The sequence below is a fragment of the Oncorhynchus kisutch genome, linkage group LG13 (assembly GCF_002021735.2).
Source record: "Oncorhynchus kisutch isolate 150728-3 linkage group LG13, Okis_V2, whole genome shotgun sequence".
Lineage (NCBI taxonomy): Eukaryota > Metazoa > Chordata > Actinopteri > Salmoniformes > Salmonidae > Oncorhynchus > Oncorhynchus kisutch.
Genome location: NC_034186.2, coordinates 35,104,486 through 35,130,009, shown reverse-complemented (window position 1 = coordinate 35,130,009; position 25,524 = coordinate 35,104,486). Strand labels below are relative to the sequence as shown.

Below are 25,524 nucleotides of genomic sequence, written 5' to 3'. Positions count from 1 at the left end.
TTTGCAATTATATGCTCATAGTGCTTATTCTTTTTCTGCACAGGCACCTCTCCAGCCACCCCCTGGGTCCTCGGCGTCGGCAGCTGCAGCTTCGGGAACCCCCCAGGCCCTGAAGCTCACATACCCAGAGACCCTGGACCGCATCAAGGAGGAGTTCCAGTTCCTCCAGACCCAGTACCACAGGTACATAACCTCCCCTAGTAACCAAAAACACTGCAGCCTTTTCTCTCTCTCTCTCTCTGTGTGTGTGTGTGTGTGTGTGTGTGTGTGTGTGTGCTAGCTTACAGGGGCCTCCAGTGGTTGGACAACCGCTTACCATCTTAGGCTTCCATGACAAGAAGCGAACGTGGGTTGGTTATATACTAGATCTGTTCTAGAACGCCCACAGACCTCAACCTCAGCTTTTTCTAAGGGGGAAGAAGGAGATGTGAAAGAGACAGCAAAGTACATTGGAGAAAGGGGGCCAGGGAAAGGAAACAGAAGGAACCACAACAATGGATGGAGGCTCATAGGCTTTCTTCATCCTTTAGTTTGTAGATGAACTGTAACATGAGTCTTTCTACGTGTTTATGGGTTTCATTGCTTTGCAAGAGTTCTTGGCGTAGTTTGCTGGGCGTTAGGAGGGGGGGGCTGGTGCTCTGTTGTTGGGGGAAGGAGTTTCAGAAGATTGAGACTTCACAACAATACAAAAATGTGTGTGTATCTGTGTGTGTCTTCCTGTATGTCTCTGTATCTGTGTGTTTGATGTGTGCTCTGATGTTGAGGAATGTAGCCAGAGAAGGCCTGAATAGCTTTGACTGTGGGACTCTAGCTGGCTGTTGCATCTCAGCCTGACTCCCAGCCAGCTCTGCTCTACCTCCCTCTGTTCTCTTGGCATACCTTCACACAGTCCCCCACTTTGATTCGACCAGCCAGAATTGTCTATTCCACCCCCTCCCCCAGCTAACTCCTATTGTATGGCCCCCTTTCCCCCACCCTCCACTCCTCCCCACCAAGCCTCCAGCTCAAAGGCTCGCCATACAAACAGCGGGCCAGCGTTCAAACGGGCCTGGCTGATTCCAGACATACCTCTGGATCGCACTACGAGCGTCACCGCTGGCACTCAGCAGCCGGCCCAATCACAGTATCACACCACAGTCCAACAACCGTCTCTGAGCCAGAACACTGGCCTGGTCAGGCAGCCGCCCTGTTTCTCATAGCACCGCTCTCCCTGCACCTGTCATAAAACATCTGAAGCATTAATAACGAAAAATATTATTTGGCAACAACCACGCTTGCTTGATTAACACTGAATCCATTATCTTCCAACGAATATATTGCATTCTGTGGCAGATTCTAGATTCTACTATAGCGTTCTATGGCAGCGAGCCACATGCAAATTGTTATGCAAAGCATGTTTAGGTAAGACACCAGTCTATTGGGTTAGGGGTGACCTGCTTAGCCTCCCTCAGCAGACACGAGCAAGCTGCAGGTCTCTCCCCACAGAGGATCTCATCAACACACTCTCCTCTATATTACAGTCCTATTACTGACAGACTAATCAGACTTACTCTGGGTAAAACACATGGCGTGGACACACAGACACACACGCACACAGAGACAGACAAGCTAAACGCAGCCTGACACACAGATCTGGGCTAGAAATAGCAGGGCTTCGGTTAGTATTTTAGACCTATTGATCGTGGGTGGAGCCTGATTGCTGTTGCTAAAATGGATTAGGAGGCAGGAAAGAGACGGAGGTAAAGGGATTAGGAATGATGAGCTGTGTGTGTGTTTGCATGTCTCTCTCTGTCTTTGTGTATCTCTTTCTGTGTGTGTGTGTGATACTAGATATGTGGACCTTTTATAGAAGAGGAATATATTAATTAAACAGCTAGATGGGTGGGTCACCTATTGCACAGCTGTCACATTACTGCATGAAGTATACTTGTTTGTGCCTGCCAAGTTAGTTGTGTGTGGGTGGGTGTGTGTGCACTGTGTGTGTTCTGCAACTGCTCTTTAAACAACCTCTAATCAGCAGACTGAAGGGAGACAGTGAGAAGCTGCTGAAATATGAAGCTCTTGTCTCTCTCTCTCTCTACACACACACACACACACACACACACACTGGTCGTCGTGACTGGGGAGTGTGTGACACAGAAACAGTTCCCTTATGAACAGCAGCGTTGGCCCACATGTAGCCTAGTAAGTGTGTTGTTGTTTTGTATTGAGGTCTAGAGTGAAGGAGAGGCTTTCAGAATGTTAACATGCTGCCACTCAGGGAACACTCAAGAGCACACGCTCTTCTCTACTGCTCTGCAAGTATTGCACTGTTTGATACCAGGACTGTGCTCAAAACAGCAGTGTGTTTGTGTAACCGACTGTGTTGAGCAGATGGAACATTGGGTTTAAGATTAGGGAGGACCATTTTTTTTCTATCACAACATATTGGATGACTGTCGTTCATATTCCATTCACCCAGTTCAATGTAACATCGATAGGTTTAGACTACTAAATGATATGAGAATTTGCCATTTACCCATCATGAATTTGCTACAACCTAGCCCACAAATTAACATTTATAATGTAGGCGCACAGGTCGCGAGACAAATTGGAGTAATCAAGGTGACAGACAGTGATGCATTCAATACCACCTTGCACACTCTTGCCTGCATCTAGCTGATCTGATTTTCCCACAGCATCTTAAGGCTAAGGTCATCTTAGAACCATAGGATCCTAACGATGAACGTAACATTGGTAAACTGGGCCCTGGGGTGACTTTGTCCAAACAGTTGTTTTGCAACTAAAAATAGTTTCTATTGGACATATTCTGGTAGGTCCCCCCCTGTTTTGTTCAGTTTGCTTCAGTTTAAGAAACGTTTAGCAACAATCGGCGGAATGAATACACCCCTGATCACCCGCGCACACACAGTACACTTTCATAGCAGCCACAAACAGCATCATCACTTTGCTCGTTGTATAATTCCTTTTCGCATCTATGCGCGCTCCTCATCTCACCTTTTCCCTTCGCTTGTGGACTTAAGTTTACGACACAGTTGTCTGTGACCAGGCGCAAAATCATGTCAAAAGCCAAACCTTCATACCATTTACTGCTGACCGTTACACCGCCTACATCATTGTCACCATATTAACATTATACTGGTAGTCAACAAACTAGAACTAACGTGTAGGTAAACATCCGATCCATGTGTATCATCACAGCAAGCAGTTTAGCAGTTAAAATTCTGTGCTTTTAAGAAATGTCCTGGTTTTCCCTAAAACTCACACAATCGGAAGGGAATAAACAGGAAATCCGGACTCCTACAACCAGGATTTCTGGGAAACCAGTGATTTTATTGAAAATTCCTGGAATTTTGCAACCCTAGTGACTGAGCACGTGTTTGGTGGGGTGGTTACTGGTTGGTGCTTAAATTAGCTTTAATGCAGGTGTGGGTCTGTGGGCATGTAGTCAGAAAAGGACTGAGTCTTTACAGTAAACTAGCTGTGTGTGTGTGTGTGTAGTACACACACACACACACAATCTTTACTGTAAACTCACACATGCTGGTTAGTACAGAGAACAGGGAGTGGTCTGTTTGGGGTTACTATGCTATTGTGTGTCTAAATTGCAGCTTTGGACCTCTTCTCACTACAAGAGATTTCCCAGAGATTCTGAGGAAAACACCCTTGAGTAGACCTTTTATTGTAATGTAAACTTGAGAACTTGTCTCGACCGCTACCTGCAAAGGTCATGCACCACACTCCTGACAATTGCCCCCCTCCAAGCAGGGCAGTGTAAACAGAATTTAGCTAAGGCAGCATGTGAGGAGGATGCAGATATTTTGTTTAGTTTGCTACCTAGCGCTGTATAATATGAATGACACTGTATGATAACGTTCCTGTACTTTTTATATTCCTATGAGAGCGGTAAATATTCATTTTTACAATGCTAAAGTTAGCTAATTGATGAAGCAAATGTCGTTAGCCAACGTTACTTAGCTAGCAGCTGTGCCACTTTGGCTGTGTTACTGTCTTGCAGCTAAATGAATGAGTGCATGGACAAGAAAACAAACCATTTAAATATCTGTACATGCTTGTGAATTGTTGCATTATTCAAGAGTGTAATATTGTTTTGTTGCATTAATCAAGAGTAATATGGTAGATGCATGAAATTGCTCACATAAGCTAGCTAGTTTGAATATTTTCAATTCTACACATTTTGCGGTTGTATTGTGTGTTCATGTGATATTTTAGTGACTCAAACGCTACAACAAAATCAATGCGCTAAAAAAACATTAACTGACACGGGCTAGTTGATTAGGACGTTTCTGAGCAATAACTAGCTCTCTAATGTATGCAATGACTGACACGAGGGGAGGAACTGATGATGCACTACCCAATTTCGAAACTGCACCATGTGCATTCTACTAGAGTAAACAACTTTCCACTTTCAGGAGTGGACTGCAATGGGGAAAGACTACCTGGACTCGTCCAATAAGAAACGCTCATTTTCATTCTCCATTGCAAGACGTTTTGACACATGTGCCATTGCATGGCCTAATTAACACCATGCAGGAGTGTGTGTAGAGGGTTGTGAGAAGGAGAGGTAGCGCAGATGTAGCATCGTCATTAGTCACCTGCTACTATAGCTCTGACACCCTGTGGAGCCAGCCATACAATATATTCTGCAATACACCAGTGTGTGTGCTTGTGAGGGAGGGAGGGAGGGAGTGTGTGTGTGTGCAGTGAACATGCATGCCTCTGTGTAATCGTGTGTGCGTGGGGTAATGGTGCTCTGCTGACAGAGCTGTCTGAGTGGTGGCAGGCTGCAGATTTGTAGCGCATTCCGACGATCATCTTATCTGCTGTCACGGAGAGGAAGAGAGCAGAGGACGCTGCTGCATAGCAGGCTCCCATCTCTCTCTCTCTCTCTCTCTCTCTCTTCCTATCTTGCTCGTACTTGCGCGCTCTTGCTCGCTCGCCCGTGCTCCCGCTCGTTCTCCCCCTGTCGCTCGTTCGGCCGGTCTCTCTCTCCCTGCCAGCTCAGTGACAGCTGTACAGATAACTCATCCAAAGGTTTTTGACTTCTCAAACACGGCAGAAAGCTAACACTATCTGATGCCCAGTGTCCTGATTTTAATTCAACCACTTACTTAGATAACTAGCAAGTTAAACTTAGGGATCGTGTTAATGCAACTTTCTATGTGTTTCACACAGATTTATTAATTTTTTGATAAATACACACATCTATCTAAAATGCTTCTTATTGTAATTTCTATTCCGCATCGGACTAATTTTATGCTGCAGTTGCACTTCTGCACTAGGATGAGAATTCATGAATGGGAATTGTATCAGCAGACAGGCTCTGACTGATGTGTAGCCACTTTTCTCTGGCAGTTTTCTCGGTGTAACCTACTTTTCTCTGGTTAAATGCAATATTAACTAATCAAAACATTCGGAAATGTAACTGGCTACATTCTTCATGATAAACATGAGCAATATGATGGCCATGCATCATTTTTGCAAAAAAGACCTTGCTTTTTTTGTGTGGCTGCCAGCCAAATCGCGTTGCTCTTCTGTTGTCATCTGATGAAAATGAAGCTATACTGAACAAAAATATAAACGCAACATGGGAAGTGTTGGTCCCATGTTTCGTGGGCTGAAATAAAAGGCCACTCTGAAATGTGCAGTTTTGTCACACAACACAATGACACAGATGTCTCATGTTTTGAGGGAGCTGAACTCACCTGCTCTGCTTTCTGCTGTTGTGCTATTTACAAACAGACTTGACTGGCTCACCTGTTCTGGGGAACTATCATAAGCTTCATAATGTAAAATAATGTAACCGGTGAAATGAAGAACATGATCTGCTTTATATCCTAATGTATTGCACAAGTTGACTGCAGGTGTTCACTTAAAAAGTGGCAAAAATATTAACATTTCTAGAAAAACTCCAAAGAAATAGTATTGACGGTATAGGAAAAAACATCCTGTGACTTTCTAAATTATACGGTATACCGCCCAAGTCTAGTGTTTGTATGTATCGTGTACCACACACGTGAGGAAAGTCACCCCTCTGAGATGCCCAGGTCTAGGTGAACAGATAGAATTGTCACTTCTCAGAAATCCTGTTCTAGGGGACTTCTGCAGAGCGGCAATTCCACTGTAATAAAATCTATCAGGGGAATAAATGTAATCCCCCCTGAGTTTTCTGCCATCCTCCCTCCATCTCCTCCCCCCGCCTGTCTGCTCCACCACCTTCGCCTCCCACCTCCCTCCCTGGCGGTGATAAATGAGTCAATTATGGGCGGCAGCGCGGGCCTTCTGAAGGGGAGCGGATGTGCTGTTATTACCTGTTGCAGCCTGGTAATGTTGCAGTATTAATCATATTCTAATTTCCCAGGCCCTCGCTGCTCTCCCCCGCATAAATCTGCCGCACGCAAACAAGTCAGCAGCGTGCCCGCCGGGGTGAAATACAGTCAGGGGATAGGTGGAGAGGAGAACGGAATGGGGGGGGGGGAATTGGCTGACTGGCTGACTGGCTAGTTCCTTAAAGGAATAATCCACCCAAAACCACTAATTCATATAATTTATGGTGTTAAATAACACTCATGTGAGAACAATATGTTTTGTAAACAAATGTTTAATTTTGTCATTATCATAAGGTTGGTAGCAACATGTGAAAATCGTTGTGGAAATGTATTACAGTTCAAGTTGTCTAAAAAAAAACAGTGCAATGCTCTATGGGCTGGCTTGCTAGCTAGCAAATGTAGCTACACACAATAATACCGAAGTCAATATCAGCATATGAAGTAGCTAGTTAGCTGTATAATCGCCTAAACAAACTGCACTATCAATTTAGGAGTCTACAATCTCAGCATGTTCAACCTGCAGATCAAGTCTGACATTGGCAACGGCACCATGCAATGCAGCCTGGACTGAAAAGGCAGATAAATAAGAGAAAGTTGATGGACCCTCAGTTAAATTACACATTTCTCAAGGTAGGAATATTGCAGAAATATGGTCAATGGCTTTCACAATCTCCTATTAAATTCCAGTGTAGTGAATTTCTGCCTGCTTGAATGGCAATAGCTCTGATAAACATGAATTGACTCTGGTAATCGATGGAACATCATGCAGAGATGCACAAAAACAATAACATTGAAAATGGGTGAATCTTTTCTTTTTAAAGGAGGGCTGTGTGCGTGCTGGGCTCAGGATTCCTGGGCTGCTTTAGTGCGGCATGGTCACAGGGTGACTTGGCAGGGACATACGGGGGGGAGGAAGGGTCAGACAGAGGGACAAATGGAGGGAAGGAGAGAGGGAGGAGGGGACTGATAGAAAGACTGAGGGAGGGAGATTGGAAGGGGGAGAGCGGAGGGAGAGGCGCGTCTCGTACCGTGCCCTTCTATGACACCTTGGTCCTGGCTTGCCTGGTCTGTTCTGGCTTTCTGTCGAGCACTAAGCGTGAGTCATCTATTCCTGGTGTGCTCTGAAGTGATAATGTCCTGTCACCAGCCCAATCCTATCTTTGCTGGGACAAATCTAGCTGCACAGGTGTCTGCACTGCCTACTAAAGAGCCTGAACCTGTGTTTGTGTTAATGTTAATATATATCTTTTAGATGTGCTGTATGAATAAAAAAAATAGAACAGTATTATGATAGAGTATCTGCCCTTTTCTAAATCTTTCCTACAGCCTGAAGATGGAGTGTGAGAAACTGGCCACAGAGAAGACTGAGATCCAGAGACACTACGTCATGGTGAGACCTGCAAGAACACACGCACACACACAACCCATCCACAACCTCGGGTGTTCTAACTAACACCATGCTGATGGTTAATTTCTGCAGGAGAAGAGTTGAGATCCATTGTGTAGCTTTCCCAGACGGAGCAGACAGACAAGACAACGCTCTCGCTGGTAACACACAGACAGCTGTCTGTCTGTTGACTACACTGTACCACTCATGCCAGCATCTGGCAAGGGATTACACATCACACCCACTGGAAACCACATGGACCACAGACGTATGCAAGCACACACACACACACACACACACACACAGCACATATTACATTGTGTGTATGTTTTGAAGTGTGTGTGTGTGTTGTCTCCAGCTCTGATATGGGTAATCCTCCACATTCCTGGCGGTGTGCACACGAGGCTGTGATCAGAGAGCGCCCTAACCACAGCTGACTGTTTGTTGCCCAGTGCCCACTGTGGCAAAAGGAACTATGTGGCAGTCTGGCACAGCCCCAGCGCTTGGCATACATCCCCCACCCCATTTCTCTCTTCTTTTTAGCTCAGAATTTTGGAGTCTGCAAGTCGCCTAGCAACAGCTCTGAATCTTGGCATAACACAACAACCACCCGTCAGGAAGGGCCCTTTTATTAAACACACACACTTCTGCAGAATATGGAGGGACTGAGTCCACTGCTCCATCAAAAAGCTCTCAGCGCTGCCATTTCTTTATGTCTTCTACCTAGCTGTCAACCCCCTCACTTTTTACTCCTTAACCAACCCTGCTGAAAATGACATGTCAGAATGTCACACTACAACGTCAGTTTTTAAAATGACTTCAGCTCTGCCCGACAACGATTTTCCATCCTTGCTCTGAACCGAGTGATTGACACCACCACCATCTCTGTGCTCACATGCCAGGTTGGCATAGCCCAGAGCTGAGGTCATTAAATAAATGAATAAAACCAAGCAAATCGACTCGCCCACTCATCCAGCATTAAAAGGTGTTTTTTTAAATCGTAGATCTGCATATATGCAAATGTACAACCATCAATTTCTGTCTCTCTTTTACAGTATTACGAGATGTCCTACGGCCTTAATATTGAAATGCACAAACAGGTGAGTCTAACCTCCCTCTCTAGTCGACCTGCGACTAGATGAGTAATGTATGTATGCTATGCTTCTGGGAGAATCTAGTGAACTGACCTCCAGCACAACATGCTAACCTGCCTATGATGGACCCATGGCACTGTGCTGCTGTTGCATTAATAGGATTTGCAAACCGAATTCCTTTTTCTAGACAGGCGAGACGAGAGGAGAGATGTGCCCTTCCTTACCAAAGCAGCCGGAACATCCTTTTCTCTCCCCTCATAAATCCTGTCTATTACCACTGCTGACTTCACCCTCCTCCTCCTTCTATCCCTTTATCTCTTTCTCTATAACCACCTCCTCCTCCTCTGTCTCTCTATCCTTATATCCCTTCGTCTATATATAACCCCCTCTCCTTTTCTCTCCATTTCTCACCTTCTTTCTATCATATACACCCCCCCCCGCGCCTCTGTCTTTACTTGACACCCCGTCTCTTCCTCCCTCTCTCCTGCAGACATACAGTCCATGCTGAATTTCACTTTAAATCAGGTCACTGCCTTCAGAGCGTCTGCTCTCTCCCTTCGTTTTGCCATCTCAATCGCTCTGCTTTTGACAAGCCACACGAATCACCCTGCCCTCCTCCTTCCTTCTCTCGGTCTCTTTCTTTCTCCCTCTCACTCCCCCGTCCTCCTCCGTGTGCATCCTGCCTCATTGGCTTTCATTTCCCCCCCGCCTCCTTCTCCCCTCCCCCTTCTTTTCATTTCCCTCTCCCATTTTGTACTCTCCTATTTATGCTCTTTCTCTTGCGCTCACTTGCTCATGGTCTCTTGTTTTTTTGTTGCTCTCTCCCTCACACACCACCGTGCCCTTCTCTCCGATCTCCCTGGCTCCCTCTCTCCTGAAGATGTCATTTAGTAGTTGGCATTCTCTAACAAGAAATCATTGTGTTGTGCTGGTGAGGGTGATGATGGATTTATGGAGGCAAGTGCTGAAGGGTGGGGGTGGCAGAGGAGGGGGGGGGGGGTCTGTACTGCCTGTCTGCAGAATAAGGGAAGAGGATGAGGGTAAAAGGGGGGGGGGGGGGGGGGGGGGGGTGAGAGGCAAGAGGAAGAAGGGAGAGGAGGAAGTGTGTGAAAGAGGAGGGGGGTGGGAGTTTACCACAGCGTCAATAAATCAGTTGGTAGGGAATGGTGTGATGTGTGTGGGGCTGTGTCGCCTGGCCGGTCGAGAGAAGAGGGTGACGATACAGCAGAGGCCAGTTGTCAGCAGGAAAATGGCCCCCGGTTATAATGATGTTGTCATCATGATCTCTGCATGCATATCATTACTGTGGGGGGGGGGGGGAGAGACACAGTATGGTTTTGATACAATACATGGCAGATTACTTCACTAATGGTAGTGAGAGAAGGAGATGGAGGAAGAGCTGGCAGACTTCCATGGCTAAGCCCATTGACCCCCAGCAGGTAGCCACGCACACTCTGGGATGGGTGGTCACATTTGATACTGGCCATGAATATTTTACCCGGGCTTCTTGGCAGTGTTTGGATTTGCATGGACTAAATGTGAGGAGCTGAAATATTTACAACACTGGCCCTCGCAGCCAGACCTGCTCAGGTTCTGGGGTGTGTGTTGCTTTGATGAGCACACACACGGTGTCCTCACACGCAATCTCTATTTTTTTGTGTGTGTTGCAGACAGAGATCGCCAAGCGGCTGAACGTGATCTGTGCCCAGCTCATCCCTTTCCTGTCACAGGAGGTGAGATCACCTGAAGACAGGCTCGCATGCGCACACACACACACACACACACTGCAAATCAATCATAGACATGCGCAAACACACCGCAAATCAAACACAGACACACAAAAACACACGGTCATGCACATTAACACATCAGTAACACATTCAGTATCTCTCTGACAGCCACCTACACCCTGAGGCATGCACATGCATGCTGCTAGTACCCAACAACTCACAGTAAAACATTGACATACCTCTATGCAGCAGGCACACACATTTACACAGTGGCATACCTCTATGCAGCAGGCACACACATTTACACAGTGACATACCTCTATGCAGCAGGCACACACATTTACACAGTGACATACCTCTATGCAGCAGGCACACACATTTACACTGTGACATACCTCTATGCAGCAGGCACACACATTTACACTGTGACATACCTCTATGCAGCAGGCACACACATTTACACTGTGACATACCTCTATGCAGCAGGCACACACATTTACACAGTGACATACCTCTATGCAGCAGGCACACACATTTACACAGTGACATACCTCTATGCAGCAGGCACACACATTTACACTGTGACATACCTCTATGCAGCAGGCACACACATTTACACAGTGACATACCTCTATGCAGCAGGCACACACATTTACACAGTGACATGAACCCTTATGGAGCTTCAAAGCGTGACTGTTATTCCTCCTAAACATGTACATACTTTATACTACATGCTGTAATACTGGTCTTGAAGAATTATTATTGACGTTGTAAAGCATGTTAAAATTCAGACCTTTCCTTTCAAGTTCACTGTTACCTTGGTTTGTCCCACAGCACCAACAACAGGTGGTCCAGGCCATGGAGCGCGCCAAGCAGGTGACTATGGGGGAGTTAAATGCGTCTATAGGGGTACGTGGACTCCCCCCTCTACCTCATACAGTGTCCTTCATCCTCTCATACGTCTTTATTTTTGCGCCTCTTGTTTTTCTGTGGATAGCCAGTTCACCCTCCTTCCAACACACACACACACACACACACACACAAATTGGTCTCTTAGTGTGGACCTAACAGGAACAGGTTGAAATGAGACTGTTAGGAAATGTAGTGAGAGAAGAGAAGGAGAGATGACACTATCTGTGTGTCTGCACATCGCTGGGTGCCAAGAGACAACACATGGCCTCACCAAACCAGAGGAATGACGTTTCAAATCACACATTAATTCTTATTCTGAGAAAAATGCCCCCCCCCCCCCCCCCCCCCCCCAATCGCATTTCAGTGCTATCTGTTTTTTTAAATGTTTTATATAAATTAAAACTAAAAATAATACAATTATGATTTTCTTGCCTTCACATCATTCCTACCATGCACTTTGTGTCAGTGTTCTCTCTCCTAGGGAGGTGCTCCTTTCCTCCACTCGTACTCCATTTTGTATGGCACCATGCATGGGCTCCTCCATTAATGGAGACACCCTTCTCTGTGACACCTCTCTCTGTATACCTCTCCCTTCAGCCCCTCCCCTGTCCAGTCCACCTCTAACCCAGTAGACCACAACTCAACCCCTGTCTTGTTTTCTCTCTCCTCCCTCCAGCAACAGCTGCAGGCGCAGCACCTCTCTCAGCACGTGGCCCAGGGCTTGCAGGGCCTGCAGGGCCTGCAAATGGGGCCCCACCCTGGGGGCCTCCCTCACCCTGGCCTGGCGCTGGGCGGTGGGTCTGGCCTACTGGCCCTGTCCGGGGCCCTGGGGGCCCAGCTGGCTGCCAAAGAGGGCCATGAGAGGGCCCACATGGAGGCTGCTGCTGCTGCTGCCGCCGCAGAGCACCACAGAGGTATGGGCTGGGCTGGGATGGGGATGATGGGAGATTAGGTTGGACAGGTTTGGGTTAGGCTGAATATGGGAGAGTTGGTTTTGTTTGGGTTTAGAGTAGTTGTGTTTGGTCAATGTGAGGTTGGGATGGGCTGGGGCATGTTTTTAGCTGTGTGTTTGTGAGAATGGTGATAGTCATGCTGTATTGTGTTTGCTCTGTTTTGGCTGGCTGCGGGGACGCGGGGCGATGCTGTCCATCATGGACGTAGACCGCGAGGCTGGACCGGTGAGTACACGACACTTCAAGTTCCCTACACCCAAGTACGCTACAACATACTACATCTCCATTCTCTATCCCCCTCACGGACACTGAACCCCAGTTGATGCTGTGCGATTATTTTTTTCCATCATATTTTGCCAGGGTGGTTATGAAGTTGACATGGTTAAACAGTCCCTCTCACCTCGTTATCCTTCCCTCCTCAGAGCTCTATGTCCAACGGGGATAAGGGCCGTTCAGCAGACTACCTCAGTAATGGGAAGAAGAGGAAAGCTGACGAGAAGGAGTTCATGACAGATTATGTTAGTATGCGGAGTTGATTACCTATTGTGGGTGTTTGTGTTCAGTAATTAGTTAATTTGTGTGTGTTCCATTTTTAACTAAAAGCCCACATTTTGATTGCAGGGCAGCGATGCGGATAAGAGTGATGATAATTTGGTGGTGGATGAGGTGAGTTGGTCCATCTCTGCGCCTCCGTTCAGACCCAAATTGACTCTGATAATTGACTGATTCAGATTGATGAGAGAAACACTCAGCGGGACCACGTCTGGTGGACTTAACGTCCCCCCCACCCCGTCTCTGTGACCCCGCAGGACCCCTCATCCCCCCGCAGTGTGCACTCCTACTCGTCCAGAGAAAACGGCCTGGACAAACTGCCCCCCTCCCGTAAAGACGCCCTTCCCCAGGCCAGCCCTGCCTCCCTGGCCTCCTCCAGCAGCCAAGCCTCGCCCTCCCGCAGCAAGGACCGGGAGCCGCCGGTATGCTCAGGATCAGTCCATTACATGCCGTTGTCACGAGCACACACACACACACCGCTTCATACAGTTATGCTCCGAGTCAAATGAGTGATTGTATGTATGGTGAGACATGCGCAGCCTGCACACTTAGTTTCAGTGATGATCTTTCAATTCAGCAAGGACGCTCACGGTCCCATGTGACCCTAGCCTTGCTGAGCCTAACTGAATTACTGCGTTTCTACACACCCACTTATCTCTTTTGGCATGATCTTTCTTCAGCATAGATATATTATTCTAGATAAAAAGAGCAGCAGCCATCTGTTAAATATGACATGCATTCCAAAGGATTTCGTCATGTTGGATGTCCTTTGTGTAATTCTACAGTATTAGCACCTGGTGTTTCTGATAGCTGTGATGGAAGGACATCTTACATTCACATCACACTCTCTCCTTCTCTCACTCCCCCTCACATTCTCATTGACATTCTCATTCACACTGTCGTTTTCGCTCACTGCTTCTTTCGATCTCTCTCCCCCATCTCTCGCTCATTCTCTTCACCCCTCCCTCCTTTTTCTCTAACAGAGGGAGAAGTCCAGTACCCCAGGTATGAAGCCAGGCACCCCCCACAGTTCCCAGGACTCCTCCACCCCTGGCCCCAGTGCCCCCCCACAGTTCCGCCCCCTCCCTGGCAAACCTGGCGTTGACCCTCTGGGTAAGACCATCATGATCATGGATCGTATTTACATTGCAGTTTTCACTAGGTTTTTAAAGGGTCTTCAATATACCAGCCATGATCAGTTACCAGAGCATTTTATCTGAAGCTGCCTAGAGTTTCCATCTATATTCAGTATCTGTGGTCCATGGCATAAATCTAAATGGTAAACCACGCTCCAAACAGCTGAGCTATCCAAACTGCCCTTGATGTGGGTTAACTGATGCGTCTGCCTACTGCCTGTGGGGTTGAGAGCTATGCGGGAACCTTTAAACGGCGAGATTAAGAGAGGTGAAGGACTGTGACTGAACTGTTTCATTATTACGCTGCTTCAGTCTATTGGAATGCATCACTCTTCTCCCAGAATCTCTCTATGTAGTCTAGTGGCTCCACACTGCAGTGTGGCAAACTAGCCAGCAGAGTGCAGTAGTGGTCTGGTGATCTCTTCTGTGGCATTGAGCTGTGTGTGTTTGATCCTACTTGATGTGGAACCCTGCATAGAGGATCAGAGCTGCCACAGGAACTCCTCTGTGCCAGCTGTTAAACCTCAACTCTGATGCCCTCTGGCGGCATTTTTTTAAACAACACATAATATTGTATACTACCCTCAAAGTACATTTTGTTTTCAAATTAACCCTACGAAGACATTCTTAGTACTGTGATAAAGGTAAGAACTGTGGGATTCTGATAAAGGTGTCAGAAACATGACTACAACAGAGCCTGACATAGAGCAGGCCCCAAAAAACACACATAAACACAACATGTCTGTAATAATGCCCTTTTGTGGTGAAAACTCATTCTGATTGGCTGGGCCTGTCTCCCCAGTGGGTGGGCCTATGCCCTCCAAGGTCCACACATGGCTGCACCCCTGCCCAGTCATGTGAAATCCATTGATTAGTGCCTAATTCATTTATTTCAATTTCCTTATATGAACTGTAACTCAATAAAATCTTCTACATGTTTATTTTTGTTCGGTATAATTTTACGGTCATTGCAGAGCAAGGCCACCCAATCCATACTGTTCTCTCTGCTACCGCACTGCAAGCGGTACCGATGCACCAAGTCTGTCTCCTGTTGCCTAGTCACTCTACCCCTACCTATATGTACATATCTACCTCAATTACCTCGTACCCCTTGCACATCGACTCGGTACCAGTATCTTGTGTATATAGCTACGTTATAATTAATTATTTGTTGTGTTTATTCTGTGTGTTATTATTTTTCTATTGTTACATTTTTCTCCCTGCGTTGTTGGGTAGTAAGCATTTCACTGTTGGTCTACACCTGTTGTTCACGAAGCATGTGACAAATCATTTGATCTGATTTTGATAAACATCAGCTACTGGTTGGATTCTAGCCTTCTAAGGTTATGAACAGTTTGATCATTTGCTGCTTTATCGATTCTCTCACAATCTTATCTTCCGTCTTCTCTTCTCTCCCCCTTTCTGTTCTTCCCATTAGCTCTAGGTCTGAGGAATCCTCTGGCGGTGCAGGGGGCGTACCCCCCCGGGGCGTTTGGCCTGCCCCCTCCAGGGGTGAATGGGGAACTGGCGGGGGCAGCAGCAGCCTATGGGGCTGGGCTCCACCTGGTCTCCCCCCAGATGAATGGCTCTGCAGCAGCAGCTGGATACGGACGATCAGCAGTGGTGAGAGAGTGATGAAGTGGAGGGAAAGAAAGCGCTTTCATATATACACATACTGATTACATATTTATTGTTCATCCAATTGCATGACTTCATACACCAATTATATCTCCTTATGGAATGTTATACTTCACTGTGGGAAAACATTCTAAATCTACTATGTGATTTTGAGAAGGCTTTCTGGGAGTTTGACTTGTGACTGCTCTGTCAGATGCCTGAGCTAACATATGTTCTTTGTCCCTGTCCCCCAGGTGGGTTATGAGTCTCCTCACCCCCACATGAGGGTCCCAGGGTTACCCGCCAGCCTGCAGTCTGCTGCCTCAGGAAAACCGTGAGTACTGTTCTCTCTGCCTCTGCTACCACAACCTCCTATACGGTCACCACAACCTCCTATACGGTCACCACACCCTCTTATTCTCTGTTAAACAGTCTTCATATTCCTCTGTTGTTATTGTAGGGTTTTATAGTTGGAGGTTAACCTCAAGCTTCAGCCTTGTAAAGTAACAACTATACTTCTCCTTCTCCCTCTCTCCAGTGCTTACTCTGTCCATTATCTCCCTTCTCCCTCTCTCCAGTGCTTACTCTGTCCATTCTCTCCCTTCTCCCTCTCTCCAGTGCTTACTCTTTCCATTCTCTCCCTTCTCCCTCTCTCCAGTGCTTACTCTGTCCATTCTCTCCCTTCTCTCTCTCTCCAGTGCTTACTCAGTCCATTCTCTCCCTTCTCCCTCTCTCCAGTGCTTACTCTGTCCATTCTCTCCCTTCTCCCTCTCTCCAGTGCTTACTCTTTCCACGTCAGTGCGGATGGACAGATGCAGCCAGTTCCTTTCCCTCCGGATGCCCTGCTGGGCCCGGGCATCCCACGACATGCCCGTCAGATCCACACTCTGAACCACGGAGAGGTGGTGTGTGCCGTCACCATCAGCACCTCCACACGCCACGTCTACACCGGCGGCAAGGGCTGTGTCAAGGTGTGGGACATCAGCCAGCCTGGCAGCAAGAGTGCCATGGCCCAGCTCGACTGTCTGGTGAGTGGACGGACACACATACACACATACACACATACACACACACACACACACACACACACACACACACACACACACACACACACACACACACTGACAGTGGTCATAGATGGATAGCTACAGATGCACTGACAAAGATCAACGAAGGGGGTGGGGAGAGCGAGAGGATGGACACACTCAAACACTGGTCACGTTAAAAGTATACCGAGACAGGCAGTTGTTTTAATGCTCTCCAGTGTCCATATAAAATAGTTTTGTTGAAGGGCAATGTTCCTGGGTTGTAATTTCTTCCCCTGGTGGTACTGCTGAGGCTGCATTACTGATGTTACACTCCTGAGAGGACTCATTTTTGCTGCTGTGGATTTTATGTTGCTCATTTCACACAGTCCCATGTTTCACACCTTAATTACTGGAGTTCTTTTCTCTGTTACCCAATCAGAATAGGGATAACTACATCCGTTCCTGCAAGCTCCTCCCTGATGGGCGGACCCTCATTGTTGGAGGCGAGGCCAGCACGTTGTCAATCTGGGACTTGGCCACACCTACTCCCCGCATCAAGGCGGAGTTGACGTCTTCTGCTCCGGCCTGCTATGCTCTGGCCATCTCCCCTGACAACAAGGTCTGCTTCTCCTGCTGCAGCGACGGAAACATTGTAGTCTGGGACCTGCACAACCAGACCCTGGTTAGGTAAGAGGAGGAGGAGGAGGAGGAGGTGGTTAGGAGGGGTATAGGGGGGAAACATCATGGTTTGTGACCTGCACAACCAGACACTGATCAGGTAAGAGGAGGAGATTGGGAGGGTAGGGCAGGAGAGAGAGGGAGGAGAGCTCAGGATTGGAGGCTGTAGACCAGGGGTCTCAAACAAGTTGATTGTGAGCTACCAGTAGCTCGCAACCCACCTATGAGTTGCTCACCAAACACTTCTGAAAGCACAGGCAATTTTCACATGTTCCACTGCAAACTGTCATTAACAAATCTCACAAGTATCAGACACCGCAAGTTCCCAGCTACTATCTAATCAACATTGATATTATCCCACCCCTCGTTAATCACTATTGGCTTAAAAAGCCAAACCGAACACAATATCTGCCAATTCATTTCCAGCAATATTGCCTGTCTGTTTGTGTTGCGTGCGTTTGTCTATCACTCTGTGTAGCTAGTTGATGTGATAAGTCTTGTTTGTTGACAGAAATACTTTCCCTAAAACCGTCTCAATTAAATGTTAACTGCAAAGTAGTAAGTATATCGTGAGTAAGTATATCATTTGTATCCATTATTTTTTAATTGCAGACTTTGCTATGAAATGTGCAGCGGAAGTACAGAACCATCGCTAGACTGGCACATTAGACGGCACATTCCTCACTCGCTAGATGTGCAATTAAAGGGCCAGATGCACAATTAAAGGGGAATTAAACGCAACAATCTAAATGTGTTCATGTTCAGAAAATCCAATTTCATTGTTTCTCTATGAACAATTGTAATTTTGAGTGTAAAACAAGGAAAAATAAAACAGGGAAAACATAACATAATTTGGGGAAATATAAAACATAATTTGGGGAAATAATCACAGATTAGTGTTGTTAATTAACCCCTTCTGAAATGTAATTAGCATAATACAAAAATCTGTCAGTTTAACCATTATTTTACCTGGTATATTGGCAGAAAACAGTGCACTACCTTTTCTTGTACGCTAAGGATCTGGGGAAAAGTTGCAGGGGAGAGGAGAGGAGAAAAATCTGCCTATGAAAGCTAGCTAGCTTTTTTTTTTTTTTTAAGTATCTCTCATGCTAGCGAAGGTTGTGAGACCCCGGCTATAGACTATGGATTAATTCTGAATGGCTAGGTGTTGATGTGATCTTTATGCTACCCAGGCAGTTCCAGGGTCACACTGACGGGGCCAGCTGTATTGACATCTCCAACGATGGGACCAAACTGTGGACGGGGGGGCTGGACAACACAGTACGCTGCTGGGACCTGAGAGAGGGACGACAGCTGCAGCAGCACGACTTCACCTCACAGGTACTGACATCAAAGGAGACCTTGTGAGACTAGCTGAGATTAGATCAGGGCCAATGGCCACATTGTTTCTCAGAGTACAATGTTTTTTGCTGTGAGAAAAGAGCCATTTTATTCATAGCTTTAATTTTTACACATAAGTGTATGCATGAAGCCTAGTGGTTAGAGCATTAGGCCAGTAACTGAAAGGTTGCCAGTTCGAATCCCCAAATCAACAAGGTGAAAAATCTGTCATTCTGTCCTTGAGCAAGGCAGCTCCCTACAAAAACAGCAACAACAGCTCCCTGACCTACCAATGTGGCCAGGCACATGATTCTGATTCAGAGTGATTGGCTCAAGTTTCCGTTGGAACTTATGTACAAATGATAATAAAAATACCGGGTGGCGCAGTGGTCTAAGGCAGTGCTAGCTGTGCCACCAGATATTCTGGGTTCGAGCCCAGGCTCTGTCGCAGCCGGCCACGATCGGGAGGTCCATGGAACGACGCACAATTGGCCCAGCGTCGTCCGGGTTAGGGAGGGTTTGGCCGGCAGGGATATCCTTGTCTCATGACTCCTGTGGCGGGCCGGGCGCAGTACACGCTGACCAGGTCGCCAGGTGTACGGTGTTTCCTCTCACACATTGGTGCTGCTGGCTTCCGGGTTGGATGTGCATTGTGTCAAGAAGCAGTGCAGCTAGGTTGGGTTGTGTTTCGGAGGACGCATGGCTCTCGACTTTCGCCTCTCCCGAGTCCGTACGGGAGTTGCAGAGATGAGACAAGACTGTAACTACTACCAATTGGATACCACAAAATTGGTGGGGGGGGAGGGTAAAATAATACAAATGTAAAAAAGACAATACATTTTTTAAATAAAATATTCTACAAATATTTAGTGGACCTCATGACTAGTTAAGACTTACCAGCAGGCGTCTTGATAATAGATAAAGGCAGTGAGTCAATGATCCCTGCGCCAGTTACAATTACTTTGGAATTGTTGAAAGAATGTTGTTTTTTTATATCTATATGATCAATCCATAAATCTAGACCTCCATGCAACTGTAGGCCTATCTCTTGCGCTTTTGACAATGATTTCACATGAGGCCTATTTCACATATGCCTAAATACTTAAGTCTTTCTTTCATCATGTTACATACATCACGGTATTTCAAGCTATCTCCATGGAAAGCAATTTCATGCTGTTAATTTTTGTAGCCATCTAGGGCCTATGTTAACTTAGATTGTTTTCGATGGAAATTATAGACCTTTCAAACGTATGCAACATTATCGGCAAGTGACTTGATGCCAACTGTGCCACAGCGATTTATTAGCTGTTAAATAGGGGCGATGAGTTTGTTGATATATCAATATTACACTTAACAACCCTCAATTGGTTAAACAAAGGTTATGCACGCAAATATATTAAGCAAGAATTAAGAGTAGGCAAAGTGATGGTGTCCGGTGAAAATTCTATCAAACGTTTGACCATTGCAACAGTCACATTCACGTGGTTGTCTGAAACGTGCTGTGGAGTTCACACCTGGCCATGATGCCTCATCGCAATTTAGTTATTCCCCATTTGCAACAGTGTTATTGAGCGTCATCACTATCTTTCCTTTGCGGTACCTCAAACTGTTGTGATTACCAGCTGAGAAACGTTTACGTTTAGATTTCACTCCTGTCTCTTGGAGTCTGTCTGAGCAGTGTCTTAACATCATCCTAAAACCTACTCTGAGCTGGGAGTGTTTTTAGTCTTCAAACAGGTTTTAACAGGATTCCTAGGACTTTCTCTGAGACGCTTTGTGGATACGGCCCTGTACTGTATTTCACTGGCCTGTCACTCCTCTCTGTATCACTTCACACATGATGATGATCTTTGTCAGATGTGTAATCAGCTTTCTCTCTTTGTTCCATTCCCTCCCTCCAGATCTTCTCTCTGGGCTACTGTCCTACAGGAGAGTGGCTGGCAGTGGGCATGGAGAGCAGTAATGTAGAAGTGCTGCACGTCTCCAAACCAGACAAGTATCAGCTGCACCTCCACGAGAGCTGTGTGCTCTCACTCAAGTTCGCCTACTGTGGTACGTGCCACACTCCTTAATTGTTCCATTCAAATGTTTTCTTGCGTAATCTTAAGGACAAAACTATCCTGAAATGACTCACACGGCACCAGTCCCTTTCTTTCTCCCTGTATTCGACCGACTAGCAATCCCTCTGTCATGCTACATCTCCTCTGCCCTGAGTTTTCATCTCCCTTTGTGTGTCTCTTTGGTTCTGCAGGTAAATGGTTTGTGAGCACAGGCAAAGATAACCTCCTGAACGCATGGCGGACACCCTATGGATCAAGCATATTCCAGGTCTGGGATTTGACTCTCTCTAGAGAAATGCTAAGAGTATATTTCAAGTGCATTTGTTGTTATTTAAGCCATTTATACTCTTTGTCTTTAGCTCAGTAGTTACTATATCAGGATTATATAAACCACTTTGTTTTGAAAGTGTAATGTAAGTGCAATACAGTATCTCTGTCAGTGGGTGTAACTGGTCTCCTTTCTTTTTGTTTCTCAAGTCAAAGGAGTCGTCTTCGGTGCTCAGCTGTGACATCTCCCCCGATGACCAGTTCATTGTGACGGGCTCCGGTGACAAGAAGGCCACTGTGTACGAAGTTATCTACTGAGGAAGGAGCGCTCTGATTGGATAAAGTGGGGGCGAGGCTCCCTTGGTGCCCCAAGGACTGTAAAGAGAGTGGCGGGTGTCGTGGAGACCAGAGACACACGTTGTACTTTGTTGTTTTGTTTACGTTTGTAAAGGATTCAGATGAGGGCGAAGTCAGATCTCTGGAACTTTGACCTTTAAAAAAAATGCTCTGAGAAAAAGCTGGTAGTCTAGCGACACAATGCGGGATTCTTCCAAAGACCTGTTCTTTTCCTCTCCTTTTGTTACCTTTTTTCCTGTTTTTAACAAAATGAAACCTCTGTAGTAAACAAAAAATGTGCGAAAAGAAAATCTTTTTTTTGTTGCCTTTTGTGTTCTTGACGAGCAGTAGGACCATGGTGTGTGTGTGTGTGTGTGTGTGTGTGTGTGTGTGTGTGTGTGTGCGCCGAGGGAGATAAGGGTTTGTAAGGGCTGTGTGGAGGGGGGTTAGATTCAGCAGCAATATGGTTGTATTATTATACATGGTGAAAGGACATACCACTACCCAGGATATGAAACTAAAATGTCCGTGTTCAAGCTATTCTGCGATTTCAGGGAAATGGCTACTTACTCCAAGTCGACAACGACATTAGTGTTTTCTATTGTATTTGTAGGGTACATAGACAGGTATTTTCACTACTACATTGTGACCTTTGAACTCTGTGTATATATATATGAACTGTAAATAAAGCTCTAAAGGCAAGAAAAAGACCGTAGGTGGGAATTGCTTAGAGCCAGGGAGAAATAAATTGTGCTACTATTGAAAAACGAATTGTATGATTTAATTTGTATGATATTTCCTTTTTAGTTTTGAGTATCTAATTTGAATTGCATATTCCCAAGAGAAGCAGGGCTGTGACTAACCACATAGGACTGATCGGTCTGGGAAGGTGGGTAAGATCTCTGCAGCCACACAGCTCAGTGGGAGTTTTGATATGGGTCTGTCTGCTGGTTTTTAATGTCATTGTCTCCCTGTGTCCCAAACTGGAGCCGAGTAGGACTTGCCTCTAACTTCAGTGTCCTCTCAACCCCCCCCCCATATACACACCCGGTGTACTCTATATCGTGTAGCTCTGCTCAGAACAGCCTCAACCATGAGTAGGGCTCATATCCAAAGGTGGACATGGTCCAGGAGTGGGCAGTTCTGCCTGTGTACAGATGGATGATAACGCAATGTGTTCAAAGCTACTGTGTGACCCCTGTAAATCTGAATGGTCTGACGAGTGTACATGTTGAGAGATGTCATATAATAGCGATGTCATGGAGGCCCTCCAGGGCCATGTCTTATAATGAACTCTCATTAGGAGTGGGATGAAGTTGCCTGGGCCTAGACAATGATCTATGGGCAACATCTACCTGGAGGAATTGGTGATGATGGGATGATTGAGGTGGATGTTACCACATTCTCTAGAAGGGGAAGATGGGGAGCCAGTGCGTGGCCAAGGGAAGGACCTGTGGGGCAGGTGAAAGACCTCCGGGAGTGCTGTGGGTGGGATGGTCTGGGGGAGTGGGAGAGTTCATTTAGCATGGCCCTGTGCCCTGGGTGTACAGAGTTCCATTGGTCCTTAAGTGAACTCTCCACCCACCTGAGGCTCCGGGCCATGCAAAATGAACTAGCCCATTGATGTGGGTGATGTAATGAGACTAATAAACTATTTTGTATGGTTCATGGTGTTTTCCTAGTTCATACTGCACTGCATGTCTTCAACATTCAAAACTGCATTCAAGAAGAAACACTCAAACGGATACTGGCACTTAAAAGATTAACACAGCTTTTTAATTTTTTTTTTCTCATTTCTTTTACAACGACATTGAAAATGCATCAGGAAGGTAAACACAGAGCATTTAAAAGTTCCTTCACTTTTAAAAAGAACAGCTTTTAAAACTTAAAAGTAATTCACTGTAGGAACAGCGAAAGCATAGGCAGCGGATATGGTTTTACTGACAGTGAGCGGAGAGGGAGCCTGTCTATGGCTGACAGGCATTGAGAGGGTGGGGGAGGGAGGAAGGGGGAGGCAGGCATCTTATACTGTACACTTCCCACAGTCTCCACCTTTCCCCAAACATGGCGACAAAATGACCCAACACCTGCTGCTCTTATACTGACAGACTTAACAAACACTGAAATTGCATTACACACTGACTGAAAACATACTAAAGTACAGTTATCACTTCTGCTTGAAACAGGAACAAAAACAGGAATCAGAAGAAGCCTTCCCCAAAATGGAAGGCCAGTTTCAGGGCCCTTGTTGTGAAAGGGTAGTGGAGTCCACTGCCTATCACCATCACCAAGGAGAAGGACATCAGAATTTTAAAAAATTAAAAAGTAAATAAAAATACAAATATATTTTCCACTTGGTCATGGAGTGTATCCCTCTTGCTCTCAAAGGCCAGAGTACAGGTGTAGGCAACCATAGCCTCTTAAAACAAAGCAACCACTACTGAAACGTAGCTTGAGCATGACTTAAACATTTTTTTTGACACATCTATCGAAGCAGGGTTTTGCAATATACATAATATAATTTCCTTATTTGCCACACATTGGAGCATGTCGTATAATACAGGGAAATTAAATGAGCATTAAGCAGTGAGCAGTCTCAGGAGATAATTTCTAATCTATTGGTAAGTATTAAGATGAACAGCGCAGTGTTGCTCTCGTCTGTTCAGTGTTTGTGGCACAGGGGCCCGCTGAGACTCAGATTGACTCTGCTCATTAAGCGCTGCTTTTGTGAGACAAAAATAAAATAGATATTAGGGGAGTGAGACTGGGAGCGCTACTATTAATACTTAATTGGGTGCGAGGCTGTGTGAGTGTGTCTATCTCTGTGTTTTGGGTATATCTCTGGGACAGAGCTCCAGCACGGCCCAGTCCAAGCCGGCTCAGGGTGCTAGCTTGCCACTCCTGACACCCCTGGCTGGGGAGCTGTGGCGCGGTGTTGGCCTCATTAAGGGTTCCACTGTCTGACTAATGAATCGATTGTCTGGTATCTGTGCTCCTCGCTGCAGCTCCCAGAGTGGCACACTCCTCTGGGGTTTCCCTTCCGCTGAGCTCTTAATCAGGAAACGGCACTAATTACCCTCCTCCTCTCCCCCTTCCTTCCTTCTCTCGTTATCTGTAGCCCTCTCACGCTCCCTCTACCTTGCTCTTTATCTCTCTGCCTTCTCTTGCTCTCTCTTTCTATCCCGCCTCATTCTCAGGCTTAAATGGGTGCAGGAATGAGGAGCTAGCTGAGATTGGGAGGGGGGGGGCTGTTGTAGTAGGGTCATTTGAGAGCTGGAGCCAGAAAGCATTGCTTCTGTACAAAAGAGCCATGGTTGCCCCCACCTGCCCTGCTGTAGGCCTTGAGTAGGTCCCACCTACTCCCCACCCAGCCAAGCCCCCCCACCCCTCTGAAAATCCCTCACCCCCCTTATTTCCTGTTCTCAGTAGACCACCTCATACACGGTGGCCTTCTTGTCTCCAGAGCCGGTCACTATGTACTTATCATCTGGTGACACGTCACAACTCAGGACCGATGAGGACTCCTTGGACTGAGAGAGGGAGAGACAGAGAAAAAAGGTGTTAAAAATCAGTGACTCATCCATGAACACTGTTAAAATTAGAGGTGGACCTGCCAGAGCCTGGTTAGTAGGTGTAATAACACTCCAGTTACACACCTCCACTTAGCTACGTGAAACTGAGTCTAAACAGAGACGGAGACTGAGACTAAGGAGTCACAGACAGTATGAGACAGAAGGAGAGGTTCAGTGTTTACTCAGGAACACACATCGGTCTGGGAAGAAACACACTTCCACCAATTTTTCCGTAGTGGTAGTTGAGTGACAGTGATGAGGAGAGATCTCCCCGAGGGTCCCACATGGCACCACATATCCCTGCTCTACTCAGGAAACTCTTTCACCACTCACATCTCATGTCTCCATGTTCGTCCACAATAGAGTTGTCTCCTCATAGCTCAAAATGCCCTAATAACACTAGTGTGTATTACCACCTAGATTTATTTTGAATTTTTTAATTGAATATTTAAAACATACAATATACTTGCAGTGAAGCCGCTCAACAACTACATCACACCAGTCATCTTGT

General features: G+C 46.3%; 2 protein-coding genes across 6 annotated transcripts in view; one reads left to right on the top strand and one right to left on the bottom strand.

The window, feature by feature from the left end:
* The window catches only part of LOC109902528 (transducin-like enhancer protein 1), a 41,658-nt gene extending 18,551 nt beyond the window's left edge, over positions 1–23,107 (top strand). Inside the window, exons 1-20 of one of the 5 annotated variants that reach the window (XM_031786101.1) lie at positions 143–183; positions 7,677–7,740; positions 7,831–7,898; positions 8,793–8,837; positions 10,502–10,564; positions 11,396–11,470; positions 12,150–12,387; positions 12,590–12,651; positions 12,849–12,944; positions 13,048–13,092; positions 13,236–13,400; positions 13,962–14,091; positions 15,553–15,737; positions 15,986–16,065; positions 16,510–16,759; positions 17,199–17,446; positions 18,631–18,778; positions 20,680–20,830; positions 21,030–21,106; positions 21,316–23,107. In XM_031786101.1, coding sequence (XP_031641961.1) covers positions 8,802–8,837; positions 10,502–10,564; positions 11,396–11,470; positions 12,150–12,387; positions 12,590–12,651; positions 12,849–12,944; positions 13,048–13,092; positions 13,236–13,400; positions 13,962–14,091; positions 15,553–15,737; positions 15,986–16,065; positions 16,510–16,759; positions 17,199–17,446; positions 18,631–18,778; positions 20,680–20,830; positions 21,030–21,106; positions 21,316–21,423 — 2,157 coding nt within the window. In that variant the 5' untranslated portion in view covers positions 143–183; positions 7,677–7,740; positions 7,831–7,898; positions 8,793–8,801 and the 3' untranslated portion in view covers positions 21,424–23,107. Of the gene's footprint in view, positions 1–43; positions 184–7,676; positions 7,741–7,830; positions 7,899–8,792; positions 8,838–10,501; positions 10,565–11,395; positions 11,471–12,149; positions 12,388–12,589; positions 12,652–12,848; positions 12,945–13,047; positions 13,093–13,235; positions 13,401–13,961; positions 14,092–15,552; positions 15,738–15,985; positions 16,066–16,509; positions 16,760–17,198; positions 17,447–18,630; positions 18,779–20,679; positions 20,831–21,029; positions 21,107–21,315 lie in introns of those variants that run through there. The other 4 variants (XM_031786100.1, XM_031786098.1, XM_031786099.1 and 1 more) reach the window with 4 other exon arrangements.
* Positions 23,108–23,194: 87 nt separating this feature from the next.
* LOC109902970 (transducin-like enhancer protein 4) overlaps positions 23,195–25,524 on the bottom strand; it is an 83,398-nt gene continuing 81,068 nt past the window's right edge. Inside the window, 1 exon segment of the mRNA XM_031786096.1 lies at positions 23,195–24,971. Coding sequence (XP_031641956.1) covers positions 24,864–24,971 — 108 coding nt within the window. The 3' untranslated portion in view covers positions 23,195–24,863.